At 30.1% G+C, this 23,350-nt stretch overlaps 3 protein-coding genes across 3 annotated transcripts in view; 1 reads left to right on the top strand and 2 right to left on the bottom strand.

Annotated features, from left to right (window-relative positions):
- The window catches only part of ENGase (cytosolic endo-beta-N-acetylglucosaminidase), a 212,235-nt gene that overhangs the window by 95,747 nt on the left and 93,138 nt on the right, over positions 1–23,350 (bottom strand). The window lies entirely within an intron of this gene.
- LOC121115621 (uncharacterized) lies at positions 54–13,681 on the top strand. The gene is made up of 3 exons (XM_040709701.2): positions 54–224; positions 5,473–5,745; positions 13,147–13,681. Exons 1-3 carry the CDS (start codon positions 128–130, stop codon positions 13,362–13,364), a joined length of 588 nt encoding a protein of 195 aa, XP_040565635.1. The 5' UTR covers positions 54–127; the 3' UTR covers positions 13,365–13,681.
- On the bottom strand, positions 18,956–20,109 carry LOC121115623 (uncharacterized). Its single transcript, XM_040709702.2, has 2 exons — positions 19,360–20,109; positions 18,956–19,303 (listed from the first exon to the last, which is right to left on the bottom strand). Exons 1-2 carry the CDS (start codon positions 20,032–20,034, stop codon positions 19,073–19,075), a joined length of 906 nt encoding a protein of 301 aa, XP_040565636.1. The 5' UTR covers positions 20,035–20,109; the 3' UTR covers positions 18,956–19,072.

The raw sequence follows: 23,350 nt of genomic DNA on the forward strand, positions 1-23,350 counted from the left end.
AAAAAAAGCACGATCTATTTTTTATGGTATATCAACAATATTTTTCTTTTTTCACTTAAATTTCTACCCTGAAGAACAAAGGACATCAGGAAATTAATCAGCCTCAACCACAACAAAAAATTCAAGCATGACAATTAAAAAAATATTCCTCAGTTTACTTATTTCCCTTCTTTACTTTGAAACCTCAAATGGAAACTATTTCAATGGAGAAGGCTACATAAACGGTTCGTTTGCCAAGTCTATAAATCTTTTTTATTCGCCTGTTCTTTATTGGTTATAAATTTAATGTTCTTGATTATTTTGCAAGGAAATTAAACTAATTATAATAATAAGAGATCCATTCAGGTAATAGTTAATTAATCATATTCATTTTACATACAATGGAAAAATGGGGGTTTGCGATTCCTTTTACACTATAGTAGACTGGAATAGAATACAATTCCAGAATCCAGTCACAATTTGAGACTCAACCAGGGCCCGTTTTAGGGGGCATGCCAGATATTTGCCACTGTCAAATAGGCCCTTGGTTATACTAACATACCATATCTCTATTACTATCATATGTAAAGCTATCATTTAGACATGATAATTTCCGATTTATTACATGATTTTTAATATGTCTATTTCCCCCTTCTTCTCAGAAAATAGAAAGAAAAATAAACTAGTCATCAGTGGAAAGTCCATTGAGTTTTAAACTTTTTGTAAAAGGGGTCGCGGATGGATAAACGGTTGGGAATTACTTATGTAGACGATTATGTTGCTTCAGTGATTTTATTTACTTAAAAAATGTACATTCGTGTTTTTTGCATTGTCGTCATTGTTCCATAAAAAATATATTTACAATAGTTACAGAATCGAATTTTAAGAATTGTGTTGCAAATTAACTCCAAATCTGTAATAAATTATCACCTTATAGTTCAAAAAAAGGCAATTTTGACTTCAAATAGGATCATTGGGGGAGAGTGCTGGTTGGATAGTACTTACTATCAATAGGGCCCTTCCCCGATGATTAGGTCCCTGTATCAATAAATTAGAGAAGAGATACGTCTGTCAGCTTTATTATATTTTGTTGCCTTATTTATAACGCACGGTATCCCATAATTATACATTTCATTATAATTGAAAGAAATCCCACCTTGGAGGCTGAAAGTGAGATTTTACCACAAAAAATGTACCAATTTACAATAAATCTTGATTAAACTCAATGAATTTGGATACATTTTATGAATAAGCAAGACTTAACATCTGCATTGAATGCTACTTTACACTAATCATGAATACTGGTATTTGAATATCATCAAAGTAATATGCACTGAAGATCCCTATGAAGTGGCAAAATTTTTACAATTAGGTTTTTGTGATCGATCAGGTACGATAAAATTGGATAATTAGGGAAAAGTATCTTATTTATTGCATTGTAATAGTTAAATTGTATGGAAATAAGATTTTATAACGATGTGTTAACATATGTTTAATAGGTATAAGTGTCTGATATATAATAAAACGAGGTATTACAGGGATAGATTTTTGATAAGTTTAATTCCTTTTATTTGTGGGTCCCATTTTGACACCCAATAGACGACTATTTTTCTTAATATTTACTAAAAATAGGGGTTTCATTGTTATGAAACTTGGTTATTTAGGCCTCCTTCCCCCCAAAAAAAAAAAAAAACATGGCTGACATCACGTCAAGTGAAAACGCTCTATATTTAGATACGTTACTAAAACAGATCATAATATTTTATTACTTTTCTTCGCAATGAAAGCAATTTTGTCTTCCCTTCGCAGAATTTCCCTTGTTATTAATTCAATTAAAATGGTGAATTCATGAAGGTTGCATAGACATCACAATGTAAAAAATTTAATGTCAAATGAAACTTAAATAGTTTAAAGATATAATTGAAATTTTTTTGTCATAAATTATTCATCAATTGTCAACAAAGTTTTCTTAAAACATTTGTTGGGTAACATTAATTTACAAAAGAAAGTAGAATAAAGAGAACCAATAAATTTCTCAATTTGCTAATGTCTGGCACACTTAACAACATTTTTTTTAAGTTATACTAAAGCTTTTTTCTGTTGAGGCTCTATGCATTCTAACAAAATGATTTGATTTTGATAAAAAAAGGATCTATTGGAAGAAAAAAATCAGAGTTAGTTACAGTATAGCTGGTCCGGTAAGGTGTTTCTTATCTTTTTCCTCCTGGTTAAAATGACCAAAGTTGAGTACGGTAGCACCGTCCTGGAGGAAAGCCTACTTCGATGTGCCTATTTTCATTCCAAAGAAGATAAGTATACCTTTTAATATGTGGATTTTGAAATATGGTCGATTTGAGGAAGAAATTGTATACAAGAGGCTCCATCCTAAGTTGGATACACTAAAAGCCTCCATAATAAGGGAATGTGGAAAAAATTCCAAGGAGGTGGCGCATGCCTACTGTGGTGCCTTGCTTAACAGACTCAAGGGTGTAATTTTTGAAAAAGGCGACCATTTAGAATAATTTTTATGTCACCTAGAGATATGACATTCAGTAGTATTTTGCAAAGTTTTAGGTTACTAATTATACATAAAAAATTTATATACAATTAGTTATTCACAGTATTTAAGGTCCTCCCTAAATAATTATCAACTCTTACAATTTAGAATTATATCCCACAAATTATGACTTATTTTGAATTAGGAGTGTTCAAATATGATTTGAAGGCACACAGGGTTTTTTAAAAGGGTTTTTTATCCTTAAAAAATACAATGAGGGAAATAATTAATTTAAATAGTTTACTTTGGTGTTTTTACCTAGGAAATTAGAGATCTGAAGGAAAAAAAACAACAACATATAATTGAAAAGCATTTACATTTGTTTATATCTAAATCAGCATAAAGTATTTTTTTTAAACTTGTTCAAAGATGGTATATTTTAATCAATTATGAAACAAATTAAAATGGGGTTTTCAGGAGAAATTTTAAGCAAATCAATTTGTTTATTTACTTAGATATAACTGTTGATTATATGTGTCTGTATATTTTCAATTTATAAAAGTTTAGAATGCCATTTTGCATTCTTGAATTAATTTGAAAAGTCATTTAAAATGTGCATCAAGTTATGTGAGCAAATAAATTTAAATATCTTTATATTATTACTTATTTTTGTTTGTTTTTACCACGAATGACAACTCTTTTTCGAAATAGACCATGAAATATTGCTTAAAAGAAAACCTCAATGGATATAAATATATTGTATATACCCTGGTTTAATGGAAATTAATCAAATTGAGGTTTTTTTGATCCATTGATAGTTATCTTTTTTTTCCATATCCCTTAGTTTTTAGGAGAAATAGATAGAAACCCTCTTAAACAACCATTTTTTATTAATGTCATTATTCATACTACGTATAAAATGAGACAATTGATTAATTTACATTAAGGGTATTTTGCAAAAGATTATTATGAGAATCTATACAAAAAATAATTATTATAGTAGTAGCTGTATTGCAATTACAGTGCACTAGACTGTATACAATAATAAAAAATTCTTTATTTTTGAATACTTTTATGGCAATCGCAATTTATTCTAACATACTCTATTTTCTTCTTAGAATTTTTTTGTTAATTTTAATGTATCATACAATTTAATGAATGATATGTAATTCTTCATTAATTGGATGTTTACTGAATAGATTTTATAAGTTAAATAAAGGAATATTGTTGTATAATTGGGGAGAAGAGGTTGAAGAGTCACTGCTTGTGAGCAAGCCTGGACTAAGAGCATGGCTATGTCTGTTACATTAGGCAAATTTTCCCATACATGTTTTTTATGTTTTTGACTGCTATTTTGTGGAATATAAAATTGATATTAAGTATAATTAAAAATAAAGAAAGAGTAAATAAAACCAAATATATTTTTACAAAATTAATCAAAACCCTGAAATTAATCTATTTCAAATATTACCACCTTTCCTCTACTCCAAAAACCGACACTGATCAGACCAGGTGTCACCTTTTTTAGACTATTGAAAAAAATGTTGTAACTAAAAAAATATATGTGCTCTAATTAATAATTATTTCCTATTTTAAAGATTAAAAGGTCATCAGTAGTCCCAAAATTATTTTTTTATGACTCTGATCTCAGGCGTGGTTTTGACGCTTACCAGTGCTTCAGCAACTTTCATACCTTTAACGCTGAGCTGATCATCCCTATATTCACAGTTCACATTCTGTAAAATTATAAGTATTTATTTATATAAAGTCAAATCTGGATAAGGGAAACTAGATTTTTTTATACACGATATATATAGAAAAATCCACTATTTTGGGATACTTATGTAAATAAGAAATTTTGAGACTTCCTATTTTGAGGTAACCAGTGTCTGCTTTTGACAGATCGATGAAGATTTTTAGCTTATAAAAAGGTTTTTTTTAGAGGGGAAACGATTGTGAAATTAATTTGAAAATAAACATGCATTAAATAAATGTTGGCGCCAGCTTCAATTTTTGTACCCATAAAAAAGGATAAATCTCCTCATCAATTCCATTAAAAAAAGAAAAAAAAGTTGACTTTATGTAGATTTTTTACTTCATGTTTCTTCTATGCGAAGTATTTTAAAAGTAGAAAAAAATTAGTATCTGAGAGAACGTTGGCTATAAGTGTAGTTTTATTATATCCGAATGTATTATGATTGTTTGGTTTTTCTACTGGCAAGTAATAATATATTAATCATGAAATAAAATGGAACATAAGTTCAGGGAAAATGAACTCTCTAGCTTCCTTGATATCAAAAATAGGTAACACAGATCTAGGGTGTGTATTTATTTATATTAAATATATTCACGATGTATCTTCACTTTTTCAAGTATGTGAAATGTATGAGTTCCCCTCTGACCGATCAACCACCAACATCTATAATTTATTTTTCTTTATAAGTTTTGAATTTTATTACATAGCTTAGGTGGGGACTAGGAATTGAGAATTACGACTTGAGTCTATATTTTGAAGACTTGCAGCTCAACTCGGACTCAAAAGCTAGATTATAGTTAACTGAAGAATTGCCTTTACTTTGTCTCCTCTTTTATAATTATGAACTTGAAATAATATTCAAGGACTCAAATTGGACTGAATAAAAATATTTGAAAGTATAGACTTGACATGGAATTGTGAACAAAGACATATAATAACTATTTTCCACTTCTATTAATAAATATTTTACTTTGTTAGTATTTTTAATTGGAATTATACAAAATATCTAGTAAGACAGGTAATTATTTTAAGAACAAGTCTGTTTATATAGATGAATGACTCGGTATTAAAAAAAATGGATTTTCTTATTAATGTTATTAATCAAACGATGAACGGATCAAATAAGTTAATATAATTATGCATATACTATGTTAGTAATGAAACAAACAGCTTATTCATAAGTAATGCATGCAACATCAAAGATAAAGCTATAATCTCCATGCTCATTTTATATTTCTAGGTGGTGACTTGACACAAATGAAAAATCGATTCCGACGTTCTGCTGATGAAATGCTTCTTCAGCATCCCCTTCGCTTCAAATCTCGTTACGAAGATCGAAAATTTCTATTAAAACCTCAAATGCATGTGAGAAGAACACTTCCATTTCAACTCGTGACTCAGCCCAAGACCTCTGCTTTCATTTCAAACACAGAGGGTAGATCCTTTCCTATTCATTTCCCTAGCATGGATAGCTCATATCAAAGAGCTCGTAATTTGTATCAAGGTGGGGGAAGTAAGTAAAAGTTTCAAAGTTAGTCAATAACGTATATTCAATTGGTGTAAAGATTTGATTTAAATATTATGTAAACATAATAGTTAGTATCATTATCCAAGAAGATCTATAAATTAGAATACTTTTATGTTAAAAAAACTGTACATGCAAACAAGGAAATTTATGTAGGTAGCTCTTTTTAAAGTTATAAAATAAAGTAACGAAACGGATCTCTTGGCTAGTGGTAATTTCTTAGGCTTCAAGAAAACTTTTTCTCACAAGATATCACTTTTGAGAAACATATCTTTCATACTTTATTAACACAGATCATAATACTTTATAATTTTTTTCCCAGAACGTATGCTATTTTTTTCCCTTCACAGAGTTTACTTTTCTATTAATTAAAATTGAACAAATGAACCTCATGAAGATCGCATAGTAGTAATTCATAACACCTTTAGTACTACTTGCACACAAAATGTAGAATTGTAGTCAACTAAATGTAAATAAAGTTGATCAAGCGGTCGGTGTTTTGGAACATGGCAATACCGGGGGGTCCATTGAAATCTGAACACTTCCCAGGGCTAATTCAGCACATTTAATTTGATTTGAATCTATAGCTAGATTGGAACTATTACTTTAAGTGAAGTCTATTATGAATTAGGATATAAAACTCTTTTATCTCCCAAAAAAATTATAATTTATTTTCATGATATGTTAATAAATTAATAATCTAATTCATTTATTAAGATTATTTACGTGAGAAAACCGAAGGTATCTGGTAAAAAATTATATTCATTTTAGTTAAATCTCTCTAAATTACCAACTATGATTTATATTAAGTGCCATATATGTCATCAGGACTCGCGCCAGTAGTTTATGACTAAGAATGCAAATAAGTAAACTTAAGAGGCAATAAGTGATAATTTAAAATTTTCTTTAAAAAATCTGGATCTCGGTAAAGGCACATTAACGGCCAATTTGAACATGATCTTAAATTTAGGATGGTAAATCAAAATTTGTAGATAAATACATCCCTAGTATGAACAAGCAAACTTCGACATCTTATATCTAGAGTTGACATGCTTGTAAGGAAAAGAAAAGCGTGAGGCGAAGGCGGGAGCGAGATATATGGTACTATTAAATTAAGTTCATTATCAGATGGTTGTTATATTATTTTGGGGGGAGGTATGAATGTATGGACGCTATAATGAGGAGATCCTTCTACATTTAAAATAGCATTAGTGTAGTGGGAGTATTGTTATTATGTTTAAATTCATAGGGCAGCAAAATGTGTAATCAAGAGATGGATTAAGAATACATCAATAATTTTATATTTTCAATGACAGGAAAAATAATATTGTTAACAAAACATGTCTACAAGATTTTTGGAAAACTTTTTCACTCAATATGGCAACATTCGTTATCAATCATAGCCTTTGCACATCGCCTGAAGACCATGCAGGAGCTGATGACAAAATCCTCTAAAAAGTTGTGCCATGTAGCCACTATGGAGGACTTCAGTGATTCCACATTTGGATGTGATGTCCTTTTGGTTTCCTTCTCCAAAGTGGCCCATATAGAAAAGTCTAGTGGGTTCGAATCTGATGAGGAAGGGGTCATATCTCGTTGGAAGCCATGTTATCTGCACATACATTTTGGTACTTGTCGGGGGTTAGAGGGGGGGCACATGAACATACCCTCTGGGTAGTTGGTCTTCAGCCATGGCACCTTATAGTAGGCCTCTTGGCCAATTTTCTGTCAAGCCTTGAAAAAGAACAGAGGCTTCTTCTTTCCATCGATGGATCCTATGAACAATGTGCCTTGGGATCTCCTCTTGAAGGAATTTTGTTACTTAGTGCTTCCTATATTCCCCGAAAAACAATCAAATAACTTGACGTTTAATAAATCTATTTACCCATTTTCATTAACTCATTTAAAATCGAATTAACACGTTCTTTCACTTACAGTGCGCATCAAATACGCAATAAGATGGCTGTAGATCGCATTGTTAAGTGATAATGCAATAACAAAGATACTAAAGGTGCATATTTAGTATTCTTTGAGTTGGTATCAAACCCCACATGTGAGATTATATACCAATTCTAAGAGCTGAGATTGATATCTACAAGATAAGGTTATAATATACGAAAAAATATTTAATCATATGGGGACCAGAAGCTTGAAGAAATTGGAAAAATCCTTTTGTAGGTAGTTTAAAGTCATATTTTGAAATGAAAGGAATAAATGATTAGTGTAGTTTGTTTATGTAAAAAGGATGACGGCAATATAATTTTTAAAAAAATTGGCTAAACTTTTTCATAATAATAAGAAAATAAACATTAAGTAACAGTCTACGCCTTGCTACCCTACCCACTATAAATATTTTATCATACATTTTTAACACAATTTACACCAAAGATTGGTAAGAATGCATACTTTAGAGGGAAATGTTAACGCCACGACGATCTATTAAATAATAAAAAAGAAAGGTGGAAGTGCATACCTATAAACCGTTTTTCCTTTTCTAATTTTTAATGGTACAAGTAGTTATTATATTACAAACATCTCAACTCTACTTATACCGTAATAAAAGAATAGCATAATTTTTTATTATAAAGTAGGGTTCAGTAAACATTGAGGCAAGGGGTGGCCTAAGACGGGAACGTGTACGGAAATTTCACTGGAATTTTTTCACCCTCATAATGTTCAATAAAAAAGTAAATACTAATCTGTATATATATAAAAGAGAATGTTTGTGTGTTTGTCCTTTATAGGTGCCCACATCGTTGAACCTAAGAGGCTGAAATTTTGAATGACGCCTTCTTTTGAAACTGGTCAGGCTAAGACGGGGGGGGGATCATATAATTTTGACTTATGCTATACCCAAAACAAAAAAAACCATTTTTTTGCACATTAAGGAGACTAAATAGGGGATTGGGTTATAACTCCAAAAGCGATTGGTGTTTCAAATTACAGCTCTACGAATAACTACGTTTTCTAAATTTAATCAAAAAAGTAATGGGTAAAAAATAAATTGCCGAAAATTGCAATTTTGTTTATTCAGGTAAAAAAAATGCACTTACAATAAAATATCGGATTTGTAAATAAAACAAAGTTTGTAGAAATTTGTCTGGATATTCGTTTGCATATAAATTTAACTAAAAAAATGGATTTTTAACTAGAATATCTGTCATTTTCTGAGTAATGTTTCAATTTGTTTCTTTTTTCTTCTTCTCATTTTTTTATCAAACGTCAATTTTCATTTTTTTTAAATGCCACAAGACGATACAATGGAGTTTTCATCGAGACAACTTTTTTGATGCATATATGTTGGTATGTTATTTGAATAGTATAAAAGAACATTTTTTTATATTCATAATAATAATACTAAGGGTACAAGAGCCAATAGTAAGAGTACTTTTTTTGGGGAGGGAGTTGCTATGATGATGAGACTTTGTGGATTATCTTACTTAACCGGATTGTTATAGTCTGAAAAATCCAAGAGAATTAAAATTAAAATTAGTAGGATATTTTTCGACAACAGCGAAACATTCCTATTATAATTATTAGTAAATGTATTTTCTGTGTTTTTTTTTAATTTCTTAATTAATTTATTAATTTGACCATTTTCAATGTGATTTACCTTTCCCTCCTTAGCCTAAGCAACGCTGAGTAATCCTTAGCTAGTCTATTTATAAATGTAACCTCTAATGATAAATTCGATTAATTACATTCAATCATAAATATTAATCAATATTTCGAACTGATTGTTGGGAATGAGTGTAAATGTTGATTTCTATCCAAAAAATCATTACCCAATAAATAAAAAAAAATGAGATAAAAATAAAAAATTTATGTTACTAACAAAAATAATCCATAAACTTACCTTAATCGATACAATTAATCTTTATGGATATTAATTGATATATTTAAACTAATGCAAAGTATTCATTTCTTTGTTTTCTAATCTTATTTAAGTTATAAAGAATAACCGTATGTAACAATACTTAATGACTGCATTTGTAAACAAAGGTTATTACCAATATTTTATAATGTACATTTTATATGGCTTATTATGCACCTACATATTTTTTTCACGTTTAAGATTTAATCTTGTGCTATTTGTGCGATGTAAGTAGATAGAAGAAAGGGGGGCTAGTCGACACATTATTTACTTTTTGGCATTCCCTCATATTAATAAATCTTTCTAGATGGAAGTATGTTGAAAGTAAGTCATTTTAGAGTGTAGATACTTGATCTAAAAAATAACAATAAAATCAACCGTCCAATTTGTACATTAGTGTGTTTATGAAAAACGGAAAGAAACACTAAGGATTTGATGGGGAGTTATCATTTATATTATCAAAGCAGAGTATGTCTGTTTGTCGGTGCCTTAAAACTCAAAGCAATGCTGGATACTACCCTTAGTATATGACATTGAAGTGATATTGAGATCAGATTTCTTTTTTTTTTTACAAAGTTCTTTACAATATTCCCCTTTTGGCACAAATTTCATAGCATAGTAAGTTTTAATGTTTCATTTTAGTTGTAATATAAGTTATAATATTAAAAACTTTTTTGAAGCACCATTAGGTTTTGTCCAATTGATTATTCCAGTTTATTCGACCTTCTATATCTCCTGTGAACTTAATTTATAATTATAACGCTATGTTTATTGGAGCTGGAAATCGTTGCTAAACTCGGGGCCTCAGGTTGTCTAATTAATACGTCACCAGAGTTATGGTGAAACATTATTTTCCATCACATTTATCATCGATCCAGTTTTTAGGCAAATTAATTTCAGTTATAATAGCGTATTTTCTTCTCTTTTTTATGTCTCATTTTGCCCCTACTATTGTGTGTCAAATGCGCCCAGCTTTAACTTTAACCACTAATATTTGACGGAATACTTTAATGATGAAGTCAATTTAACTTTAAATTAGCCAAAATTAATTATATTTTTACAAAGTCAAAAGGGTTCAAACATTTATCATTAGGAAAAAATTACTCTGTGGTTGTAAATTCAGAAAATGATTGACTGGTGATTGGGTGTACTTACTACCTTCAAAGAATATTTTTCAATTATAATGCTAAAAATGCGGGTTTCTATAAAGATATTGGTCTCCACTTGTTCTAGACTCCTTTCTGGTGTTAAAACACTAGATCATAGTAATTAAAACTTTACTTTTCTATAATTTTAAAAAACCCATTTTTTTCTAGTCATGATTTCATAATGTCTTAATTTAGGTGGGGAAATGGTCTTGATATTAGATTAAATTAAAAGATGCACTGTAGAACATATTTTTAATCATGTTTTCATATATAATTTGTGTACAAGTTGCATTGACAAGCAGATTATACAAATTGCAATTTGTTATTGTATAAAATATCATTTAACTATCATCCATTTTAATTGTCAACTATTAATTGATGTCAAAGGCTCATTTATATCTATAAAATTTACCTACTTATCATAGTAATTAAGTGTGATAGAACTGTGGTCTTCAAAATACTCGAAAATGCCACAAAAAGTTATATACACTTGATGTATCGATCATTCAAAAGAAATTCAATCATGGCATAAAAATGATCACAAGTAATGTTAATTATTCATTTCATTTTTTGATTACAACTTCTACAAGGTCCAAATTTTCAAACAATAGATTTAAATCAATATATTAAAATTATGGGGAGGTATTCTTTAGGTTTTGGTATCCCAAAATGAAATGAACTTGCCCATTGTTAGTTATGGAAGCGATGATACATTTTAACCTTTTAAACTTTTCGTGCTTGTATTTATCTCTTTCATCTCATTGCTAATTACATCCCATTTAATGAAACTTCATAACAGCTAAGCTACTCTTTTCCCAGACATTCTTCAAATGGTCAGGGTGACCATGTTAAATGTCGGTTTCTTTTTTTTTAGAGCCACCGTATAATAATATTACATCTATGCTAATCATCTTCCGACATTTATTATTGAGTAATAGTTTCCTATTCGCTATTAAGTGTTTTTCCTGTTTTGCGTATGATATGTCTTGTGGTCTAAAATTCAGAAATGAATTGATGTCGCAGGTTTCTTGTCATTCTCAGCCAGAAGATATATTGGTTATAACTATGAAGGCCGTCGTGCATGCAGCGTAAAATTTTAGCAGTAGAGTGAAAAAGTATTTATCCCCAGATATTCAGACTTGTGATTTTGCTAGCATTGTGTTGTTATTTTTTTTAAAAGAAACAAAAAATGTGCATGGTAAATTTGACAACTTGAATAATGTTTTAAATGAGAGAAGCTTATGTATCACGCCACTTAATTAAATTACCTATGGAAAGAAGGAAATAAACTCAAATCCCACCTCGTATGTAGAAGCAAAGACATAGGCAGAAATTACTCCCATATCGATCATCAATTCTACTCTGAGTCCAATAAGGACTTACTCTTATCATTCGGCAGCAAATAATTAGTATTACTCTTGCTCTTACATTAGCACAGACACACTTATTACCTTATACTTAGATGTTCTCTCCTCTTTTCAGATTAACAATTACATAAAATATCGCACGGTTTTTATGCTATATTTTTACAAATAGAAATGTACACACACTGCCGAGCATATAAATATTCTCTGAAGTATCAATTACGCTTCAGAGCACAATTTGAGAAACACTGGTCTTGTTAACATTGTATTTAATTACTGATAATAAAAAAAAACCTCTAAAATAGGTGAATGAATGATTCAATAGCTGATGCAGTAATACTTATGTTATATACTTTATAGCTGTTGCCACTTTAAACTGTAGGATACTAATTATTACCCTTTCTTTTTTATGGGAAGGGCTTAAAAGCCTCTTTTTGTTTCTTTCAAACCCCATTAGTGGTTTATTACATCCACCATTCATGAAACTATAAGTGGCTTGCTATTAGAACGATTTTATATAAAAACTGAAATGGTAAATGATAGAAAATTTATGACAGAATGCGATACACAGTTGTTATAACTATCATTTTATTGGTTTTTTTAAACTATCTGTAAATGGATTAGTAGTAATATGTAGTTACATCGAAAAAAATAAAATTTCGATTTTGAAAAAGCTTTTCTGTAAGGTTATTTTGAATATAATATGAATTATTTTTAGAAGTAATTGTTAAGAATTTTATTGTAAAATTTAATATTATTTATGGTATTAGTCCCAAAGAATACAAATACTTCAAAGCAGGAGTTTTCCTGAGATAATTTATTCGTCAAAATCATGTACTAATTAGTTGTTTTAACTTTAAACTGTTCTCATCTTGGTCATAACACCAAAACTGATATTTCTAAGGATACATTGCTCTCACTTTTTATTAGGCAAATATTAATTTTCAAAATTATATTTTAAATAAAAGTAAACACAACTAAGATTTTAAAACTTTTCTTTCAGTTTCTGAGTTAACCAAAGACAACACGATGGATGACTTTACAATGCGGCTGCAAGAAAAAGAGAAAAACGAGGAAGGTTTACCCCCAATCCCAACTTCAAGTGCTGTTACATTCAAAAACAATTTAACTCCAAGCGATCTTCTTAGTATGCTTCGTGGATACTCCTCCGAAATGAATGATGAGAATCAACAAAATAGAATGAGATTTGGATTGTTTTAAAACAATGAAAGTTCATTTTCCAAAACTTAAATGAATTTTTATCTAACGTATATCAAACCACTCAAGCATGACTCAAAAATTTTATATAGTTAGCAATTTAGAGTTACTTTTGTTTACAGTATCTTTTATCATTAGTACGACTAAATTGAAAATATCAAATCCTATGAATCCATGAGATTTAAAATATTGATTTATATATGAAATATCCAACTCATACCCTCATTGTAAATGTATTAATGATTTTTGTTCCATTGATCGATTCTTAATAATTAAAAAAATTGAAGCTCCTAAGTTACACATTTGACTTTAACTATTAATTTCAATTGTTTGGTTATTCCTTTATTTCTCTATTTTATTTACTGAGATGACATTCACAGATTTCATGAGTAAATATTTTCAAATCGAATAATAAATTTCATGATTTCAAAACCCATCCACGTAAAAAATTTGATCAAATAAAAAATATAGTATTGCTACAAATTAGTGACGTTCTATTTGGGCTTAATTGTCATTCATATATCGTGGGCCATAGGAAAAGTGTAAATTGTATGTAAGGGCAATATTACTGTATTGAAATTATATCAGCGAATAAACTTTCCCAAATCAGAATATTTCATGACTGTGTTATATTTTCTTGATTTAAATTTTGCAGTGAGTATGGAATATTTCCTCACAGTGTTTACCAAATAATAAGGCTGATTAAAGTACGTTCAAGCAAGGCCTTGATAAATGAGATCAAACTTAACATAGATCTCCAGAGGAAGATGATAAGAAGTAGGTCATGAAAATTTATTATTTTTTTTAGTGGGTAAAGATAGGATGCAGAAATGTAAGCTCCATATACAATATTACAATTTTATACCCCTTATTTTTAACTGCAAAGTTTCATTACGCAACCAAAAGACAGCTGAAACAAAAATAAACAAGTTTTGTTTTTATTCCATGTCTCTCATTGTAAAAATATCGGAGCAACAACAAAAAGAGAACGCGTTTGCAATCTACAGTTCCATACAGGGAATAAGAACCCAAACTTCTACAACAATCTGTTTACTAGCGTGTCGAGGCTGGCATTACTTGTGAAGGAGGACATATTGAATAAAATATAACTAAATATGTGTATATAAACATATCACAAATTGGCTTGAAGTTGTCTCTTCTTGATTGCATAAAAAATACGTTTTTGATCATTTAGTCACTCTTTTGCAAATTTTGGCTTCTCAATCTACACAGCGTCACATTGACAAGAAATTTTAAAATAATTAATAAAGTTATTTATGTAAAGCTAATCAGCTAAGATCATTTGGCCGATGATGTTCTTACTGAAAACTAATTACACATTTCTTGAGTAATTGCCCAAGTTATTTCCCATTTGAACCAAACAAATTGTCAACAGGTGAACGAAAGTTAATGCAATCGAAATATCCTATTAGTGGGAGAAGTAGCAAATATTGAAAATGGATTTAATATGAAAGAAAAAACTAAAATATAAAAACACAAAATAAAATTAAAAAATAAATAAAAAATGAGATAAAAATTCTAAAAAAACAAAAAAATCCCAGAATTATTAATTTATTTGTAAATTTAATCATTTCAAATTATTAACTACCTATTTTCTTCTTAAAACAAACAATGATTAGTGTCTTCTTTTTTGAAATTAGAACAATGTTCATCCTAAGTTAGAACTTGTATACAACATATACATTATGCATAGCAATTGGCACAATATCATCTCTCCTTATTTATTTTGCAAATGAAATAGTATACGATTACTAAATTATCTGATACTTTATCCAGAGGCTACCAGTTCATTTCCAATTATCTCCAGTATTACTTTTCTATTCCATGTTTTCTGACTATATATATTTATTTGTATATGTATCATTCCAAGTATATTGACACTTTTTTTTCCGTCTGACTTGATTAAAATTTAGTACATCAAATAAACTATTATTTGGACTTCATAAAAAAATCGGATCTGTAACAGTAACTAATATTACCCACGAGTTTGTTTAAAATCCCAGGATTAAAATAACGTTATCTGTATAACATCTCGAAAAACCATTAAATGTGAAAGTTGATTTTATAATTTTATTTATTTAAAAAAATTAAACCCCTCATATCTCCCAAGCCCAAAGATCTTTAATCGTTTTTCAAAAATGATGCACTGATTTTATATTGTTTTATTGATATCGCAGGATATTATGTTTGAGATATTTAATGTAAAAAAATATGATCAAGGTCACACCATACTTTTTATAACAGAATAGAAAAAAAATTAAATAGATATTTTGTTAAATAACTAAATAGCTATCACATGATATACGAATCCATGAGATGAGTGGGTTACAAGGGAGAAGTTAACTCCATAACGACCTATTAAATAATGAACACAAAAGAAGAAAAACACACGCAACAACCCTTTTTCCTTTTCTAATCACTAAGCTTAGTTTTTCCTTTTCTAATCACTAAGCTTAGTTTTTCCTTACACAGATCACTTCTTTACTATACTTAGGGGCACTGTATTAATGCTCTATGGCCGATTTTACTGTGAGTGGTACCTGAGATAAAGCTAAAATTTGGGGGCCTTTCAGGACCATTATTCGTATTTTTCTCTGATGGGTTGACTAGCTCATAAATTTTTTTACAAGCATTTTTGGAGGACTTTTTTTTATTAATGTCAATTTAATTTTTTAGGGAAACAAATTTGACAATATTAATTTCGCTTGAAGACATTTATTATTTGTGTACCTCTATTCTGTACGTTAAAACATGGAGCTCTCCAGAGCGTCCCTTACTTTATTGGGTTAGTGAGATAACATCGCTGAGAGAAATGTTAAAAAATAATTACACGAAGGACCAATAACAAAAAGGTCCGAACTAATTTATTCCTTTAAAGAAGTTTGGTGAGAGCCAGTCTGATTTAAAATTTGGTATTGACTCATTCTATTGACGAATTGTTGATAACGTCATGTGTGATTTTAAAATTGTCAACATCATCACAGCACTTCAAATGAAGTTAAATGTGTTGTATAAATCATAATTGTACATAAATCAGGATAGGGGGAAATCGGTCCATAGATTGAGATAAAAAATCAGTTAATATATTGAGACTGAAAAAATCGTTTCACAATTGGAAAACGATTAAATTTTGGTCTGCACTCTGAAATCGTGGTCTGGACCTAAATATTGGTCCAAATCGGTATAGAAAAAATTACGTTGGAGCAAACTAGAAGATAAAAAATTGGTCCTGGACCAAGTAATACCATTAGTACATACAAAAGTATGAATGACACTTTCTGATTTGATATCTTAAAAATAACTCTCGTAACTAAATAAAATAGAAATAAAAAAACTAATAAATGATCAACTAAAAAAAAGTATATATAGTGGAAACAAGATAGTCGAGAACTATAACCTCAAGTGTAATAATCTAATTATTTGTTTAAGTTATAGATTTAAACATAATTTGCATCAATGATTATTTTTAAATATGTTTTGAATGATTAATATGTATGTATGTTCATTGTACACATATAACTGTTAGGCATGTGGAATCTTTACCAAGCTAAAACTGAAATAGAAAACTTTGAATGAAATTTTTTAACAGTTGAGTACTTAAGTATATTGAACAGATTCAAAAATCCATTAAGTTTTCCATATATTAATAGGATAATTTATGACTTTTCTGAGGAATTTGTAATGTTGTTGTTTGTATTCTGAATGCTATTTAAACATTTGAAAATTCAAAAATTCAATTTTGTATCACTCATAAACATATATAAGTATACAAACTGAATAATACTAGGTAAAAATTCAGAAATAATGAAGAGTGCTCCCCGAAACTGATACCAATTTTGATTTGTTAAGAGAAATCGTACTTTAAAAATGATATAATGATATCATAAAACTGTGTGACCGCTATGTTTGTTGTATAGCCGTCCACGGGAACTACATTGAATAAATAAAAAGAATTAGATCAAATAAATGTGTTTTATTATGTTAGCCAACAAAGGTTTCAGTCGAAAATGGGAATATATTATCATATTTAATTGATGTTAACGGTGTTTTAATTGAATTATACATAAATAGTCATTTGGATATTTGTAGAAAATACCAACTTTTGTTCAGCACATTTACAGAAAAGAAGCCACTTGAGGATTTCGAGGCTCGTTATGTCGTTACTTATATCGTATCTCGTAATCTTTCCTCCAAAAAATTTCAAAATCAGTTGACAGTTAGATGGAACTATTATTTAATCATTGTTGTTCACAGCTTAAAAAGAGATCATTCAAATTCCAGCAGTTAATGTTCCGAATAATAAAGGGGGGGGGGCAGAAACATCGACAGCTGACAACAAAATTGCATAGTTAGTAGAGTGATGCTAAGTAATTGAAGTGGAGTACAATGTGAATTGTAGTATTTGTTTCAATTGAGGTTAAATTTCATGATGTAAGTAGATATTTCAATATCTCTTCATGGTATGTTGACAAAGAAACGAGTAGATTTATTTATATAATCCACTCAAAATATCGCAAGATGGGATTAAGCCCTTTTTAAAAAAAAATTAACTGCCGATTTTCATTAATTGAATATATCTTATAATGAAATATTATAGAAAGGGGACCCAGAAATATAAGTAATATTCATTCAATTATTATCCTAGGCAAAAATGTTAAGCCAAAATAGTACAAGGAAGACACGTTTGAGGAATCCTCCTAACAGGTAATAAAATATATTCTTAACAAAAATCTTTTCCTTTTTGTTATTATTATTCTTTTTGCGTAATTTAATGTAACTTTTAAGGGTACTTCTCTTATATTATGATTAAGTAGCTGAAATGAAGGAAAAATATGTGCGGAGTGTAATGGAAAATAATTTGAAATTGTCCGGTAATGTGAGTTTTGTTGTACGAAAATGGTTAAACTAATCAAAAAAATATAATTTTTTTTTTGCTCTTTGATTGAAATGACATTTGTAACAAAAAAAAATCTGGTTTGTGGACTACATAGTGTTTTTTGAGAAATATTTTATACCAACATATACTAAATTAGTGTTATTTCTCAGGTTAAAATTTTCTATTTTAATAAAGCAAAGTATGTCTTCATATTCCTATCTACCAGATACACTGCTAGAATATCTACGTCTTGAATGCAATCGCTAAAAAATATTTTTACAGCCAAAAGCCAGACTGTAGCAAACATTCGCAATCTGAGACGCACAAAGAAAGCGAATCGGGAATTGAGAGTTGTTATTGTAGATTTGCAGCAAAATATTTTATTATATTCAGAGTGAAAGTAGTCTTGACTCATTTTGATGTTCGGTTGATAGACATCAGACAGTGAAGGAGAAAATCTCAACACTATTCCGCCATGGTTAATCATGGTAATATCTCAAATATCAGTCCATTTTTAGATGCACATCGTACATATAGACATACGAATATTACCTAGTATATACTCGTACTTAAACCGAATTGACTTCCTATATAAGAATGACATGAAAATGATTATTTTATCTATAGATCATACTGCATAGTATATAAAGTGGTTGTCTAAGTATTTTTGAGTATTGAGAACATATTTGTTAATATCTTAATAGAATATAGATTTATTGTAGACATATGAAATCAATCATAAATATATTTAATAAATTAATTTTTTTGAAAAGAGTAACAAACACATTTTTAGTAATAAACAGACTTAAATAAATTAGCTGATTATGTAGGGTTGACCGGAAGATGAGGAATACGTAGTTTTGATAGTGTTAGAGGTAGATATTCCATTACTGCAAGAGGCTTGAATTCTGCATGTATTGACGTCTCCTTGAAGAGGACAAATGATGTTACACAGAATAACGCTAATCAATGAAGAGGTAACTTCCCCTGCTGTTGAAGCAATACCAGCTAAAGCTTGGATGAACGTTGGCCCAATTGTCAAAGCCTAACAATAATAGGTGTGCATAAAAAGAAATTTCTAAATAATGACAAATAACTTACAGTTCGAGCTGCATTCAATTTGACATCAGCTATGGTTTGTAGCGTTTCTGATGTTGCAATGTTCTTTAAAACATCCATAATGCCCATGATAATAGGAATAACAATGTCTCTTTTGATCTCGAGAGCCGTTTTTACTCCTCCTGAAGCTGCACCGATCACTCCTGTCACACCTCCTAAAAGTCCAGAACCTCCACTTTTGACATTATTGGGAGATTTGGGTGTAAGAAGAGCAAGAATTCCACTCAAAGGATTCGGCGGTTGTGCAGAGATAGCAGAGGCTGATGGAGTGACAGAATTCGAAGCATATGAAGTATAAAGGGGTTGACTCCCGGATGTTGAAATGTAACCATTATTTGCGAATGGTGCAGAATAAGTTTGGGATTGTCTAACGACTCGACTATCCCCGTTATTTTCATATGAATCATTAGAGTTGTAAGCTGACGCATCATTATTCCGGCTTGATGATTCTGAAGATGAAGAGGATTCCGAGTATGAGGGGCCAGTATTTCCCAGGTTCGATGTTGTAACATATCTTTTTACAATGCTATCTTCGCTGCTATAAGATGGAGTACTGTCATAAGTAAGTCTTTCATAAGAGGAGTCTCTTTTGACAATTCTACAATTATGGGAGTGAATTGCTATGGCACACAAGATTAAAGCACGTAGTTTAAACATCTTGATGATAAGGATATAAAATGTTATTTAGTAACTGAAACTAGACTTCAAACACAAAGCAAAGTGAACTATCATTCTTAATGTTAGCACTCGTATTTATATCCATATATTTTTGAACCAAACAAAAAAATCTCAGGAAATATTACAGAAGTAATCAAATCGGGCCGAAAGGGTGATTATATCCTTAAATTGATAATAATACAAATATTATTTTGTACGCGTTATTCCGTTATGGATTGTTAGAGAATAAGCTTTTTGCTTATACGGAAGTTCGAAAAATTTAAGATATTTTTAGTATAAGTGTTATGATATTGATTATCATGTTTATATCCCCTGAGAAAATTGGAAGACTACATTATTACCCTTTGAAGAAAAATGTAATTGAACTTTAAAAAAAAAATATCGGGAAAAAAATATATCAATAAGGATAAAAAGTTTTTATTCAACAAATACCTTCATTACACATAATATATGTACTGTAATTGGAGTAATATTCAATTCTAAATAAGCAAATAGTAGTAGAATAGAAATTATGAGCTCCAATATATCCATTGATTCTACTTCATTTGTTGTAAGAATGAACTTACAACTATATTTTATTTTTCCTTTTGTATGTTGAAGATCAACAAATGAATGACAAAAGTATCTTTGAATATTTACTCTAATTTATGTAAATTCAATAATTAATTAAGATATTAATTAATTTAAAGTTAAATTATATGAAAAAATTAGTAAGTACATGTAAAGTAATTTAATAATGATCCCTTTGAAAATTTGTGGTCAAATATTTGACTCTAATGTACATATGATTTATTTTATTTTCAAACTAACTTGTTAGAACATGTATAAATACAAGTCATAAATAAAGATTATTTGATTAAAGATTGCTTGTGAGATTCTAGTGTTGTGGTTAAGAACAACTTAACCGAGATCATAACAAGCCCAGGAATATGAGGATTAAGACCAAAATAAGAAAATAATAATAATTTCTAAAACTCATTGTGTTTTTTCTTCGTTATGACAACAAGACCATTACATTCAAAGGTGAAGACCAGTATTGTGCGAGTCTTTATTTATTTGGTGCAGTGCAGTCCAGTCATATAACCGGTTCTATCGATCCCAAGGACTTTGAGTTACAAAAAAGCAAATTTATGCATTGCCTCTAGGGATAAGCAGCATGTCCACAGGGCATGATTAGTGGAAGCACCCTTCGTCAATTTATGTATTATAGTCAGGGACGCCATCCACTAATAGAAATGGTTGATATCTCAAACCACGGGTTGTTTTGTGCGTGCCAACGCGACTAACAAACAGGATGGAACCCACCGCCAATTCATGAAATATCATCAGAAACAGCATCCACTATAACCTCGGTGATATCCCTGCCCATGGGTTGTGTTACGTGCCAATAAACATATTTGGACTTGGTGGTAGGTTCCAACACCTTTGTTACTTGTGTTGAGACTCAATACAGCCCGTGGGACGGTATATCAACGGGGACTATAGTGAACCCGTCTCTCCTGACATTTTATGAATTGGCGGCGGGTTCCAACCAGTTGGCCAGTTCTTCTGACATGCAAAACCACCCGTCGGTTTGGGATATCAACCATGTCTATAGTGGATGGCATCTTTGATGATATTACATGAATTGGTGGTGGTTTACAGCCGCTTTTAGTCGTATAGGCACACAAAAAAAAACCGTGGGTTGGGATAGCTTCTCTGATGATATTACATGATTAGCAGTGGGTTCCAACCCGCTTGTTAGTCGTGTTGGCACGCAAGACAACCTATGGGCCGGAATATCAACCGGGGTTACAGTAGATGGCGTCGCTGATTGTAATACATGAATTGACAAAGGGTGTTTACTGTAAATCAAGCCCTGTGGACATGCTGCATATCCCATGGGCCGAGCATCAATTTGTATCCCAAGAAAAGGCTTCGGAAGATAATGTGAATTTTATGATTTCAATAATTTTGCACATTAACGACTTTTTTCAGTTATTATGCACATTAACAGTCTTGTTAAGTTATTTTGGACATTAACGGATTTCTTACTTTAACTACAATACACATATATATATATATATTAGCTCTTTTATAATTTATATAAAGAAATTTTGTCCATCATATAGAAATATAAATTTATAGCTACGCTTTTAATAGAATATCATTACTAAACAATATTATAATACAGTATTGACTATATACTATGTATATTTTAATATTATGAAACATATATAATTCATTTTAAAAATGGGGAAGACGGTGATAGTCTGCGAATAATAAGAGATATGTAGCAGTTAGTATTTTTGATTTATTTGTCTAACTACCATATGATTTTGGGCCTTTTTTTCTGTTTCTTTTCGGAAGAAAGGTTGCTTGATACAATAAAGGTAACAACGTGTTGAGTACCAAAAGTAGGACTTAATGGGACCGCACGGGATTGTACCACGGTCCTTGGTCATAAATAAGCACCGGTACAGCACTAGTTAACACAGATCTCGACAAATTGATAGTTCGTTGATCGTACAATAATCATGTATAGTTTTTCAGCACATGCCAATATCTAGTGTTTTTTTTATAAATATAAGGTAAGAGTATGCAGAAGGGATGTAATGGCCCAATTTTTTGAAAATCCGGCCGGGTTTTAAATCGTATGGTCATTTTCAAATCGACGCATAATCCGTTTCATAGATCAATCCTTTTTCGCCATACTGATCAGATGGAGTTGAATCGATTAAGTAGACATTTTAGTATTACAATTAATCCATCTGACCTAGGAAATTGAAGTCAGTTTACAATTATTTCCTACTGAACCGTGTATCGAACTCACACTCATTGATTTCAAGGGAAAAACTCCTCTCGTGCGCGTAAAATCTGAGAGACGTCGCCCGCTTCAACAATCTTTGCTAAATGCATAATCATTAATCATTAGCTATGAAAATCAGGTGTACTTTTTAGCTCACCTATTTTTGTTTTTTTTAATTGGTAATCTGAAGATTGAATTTTTATTATTTTATTCCGGAGTAGTAAATTTACTACATTTCTACCACATTCAATTATATACAATACCAGCTGGAAAATTTGTATAAGCTCGTACAAGACCTAGAGTTATCCTGAGGATTTTTTTGCAGAGTTATAATTTTAAGTCCTTGTTGGACTAAGATTGGAATTGAAGAACGACATTGGAGTAAGCTGCTCTACTCCAAAACATTCTTCAAATTGTTAGGGTTACCATGTTTATTTCAGTTTCTTTTTTTTAACATACCCTAAATTCACACAATTTTTATCATTAATCATCATATGTATACCCCTG

Source organism: Lepeophtheirus salmonis, chromosome 4, assembly GCF_016086655.4.
Source record: "Lepeophtheirus salmonis chromosome 4, UVic_Lsal_1.4, whole genome shotgun sequence".
NCBI classification, from domain to species: domain Eukaryota; kingdom Metazoa; phylum Arthropoda; class Copepoda; order Siphonostomatoida; family Caligidae; genus Lepeophtheirus; species Lepeophtheirus salmonis.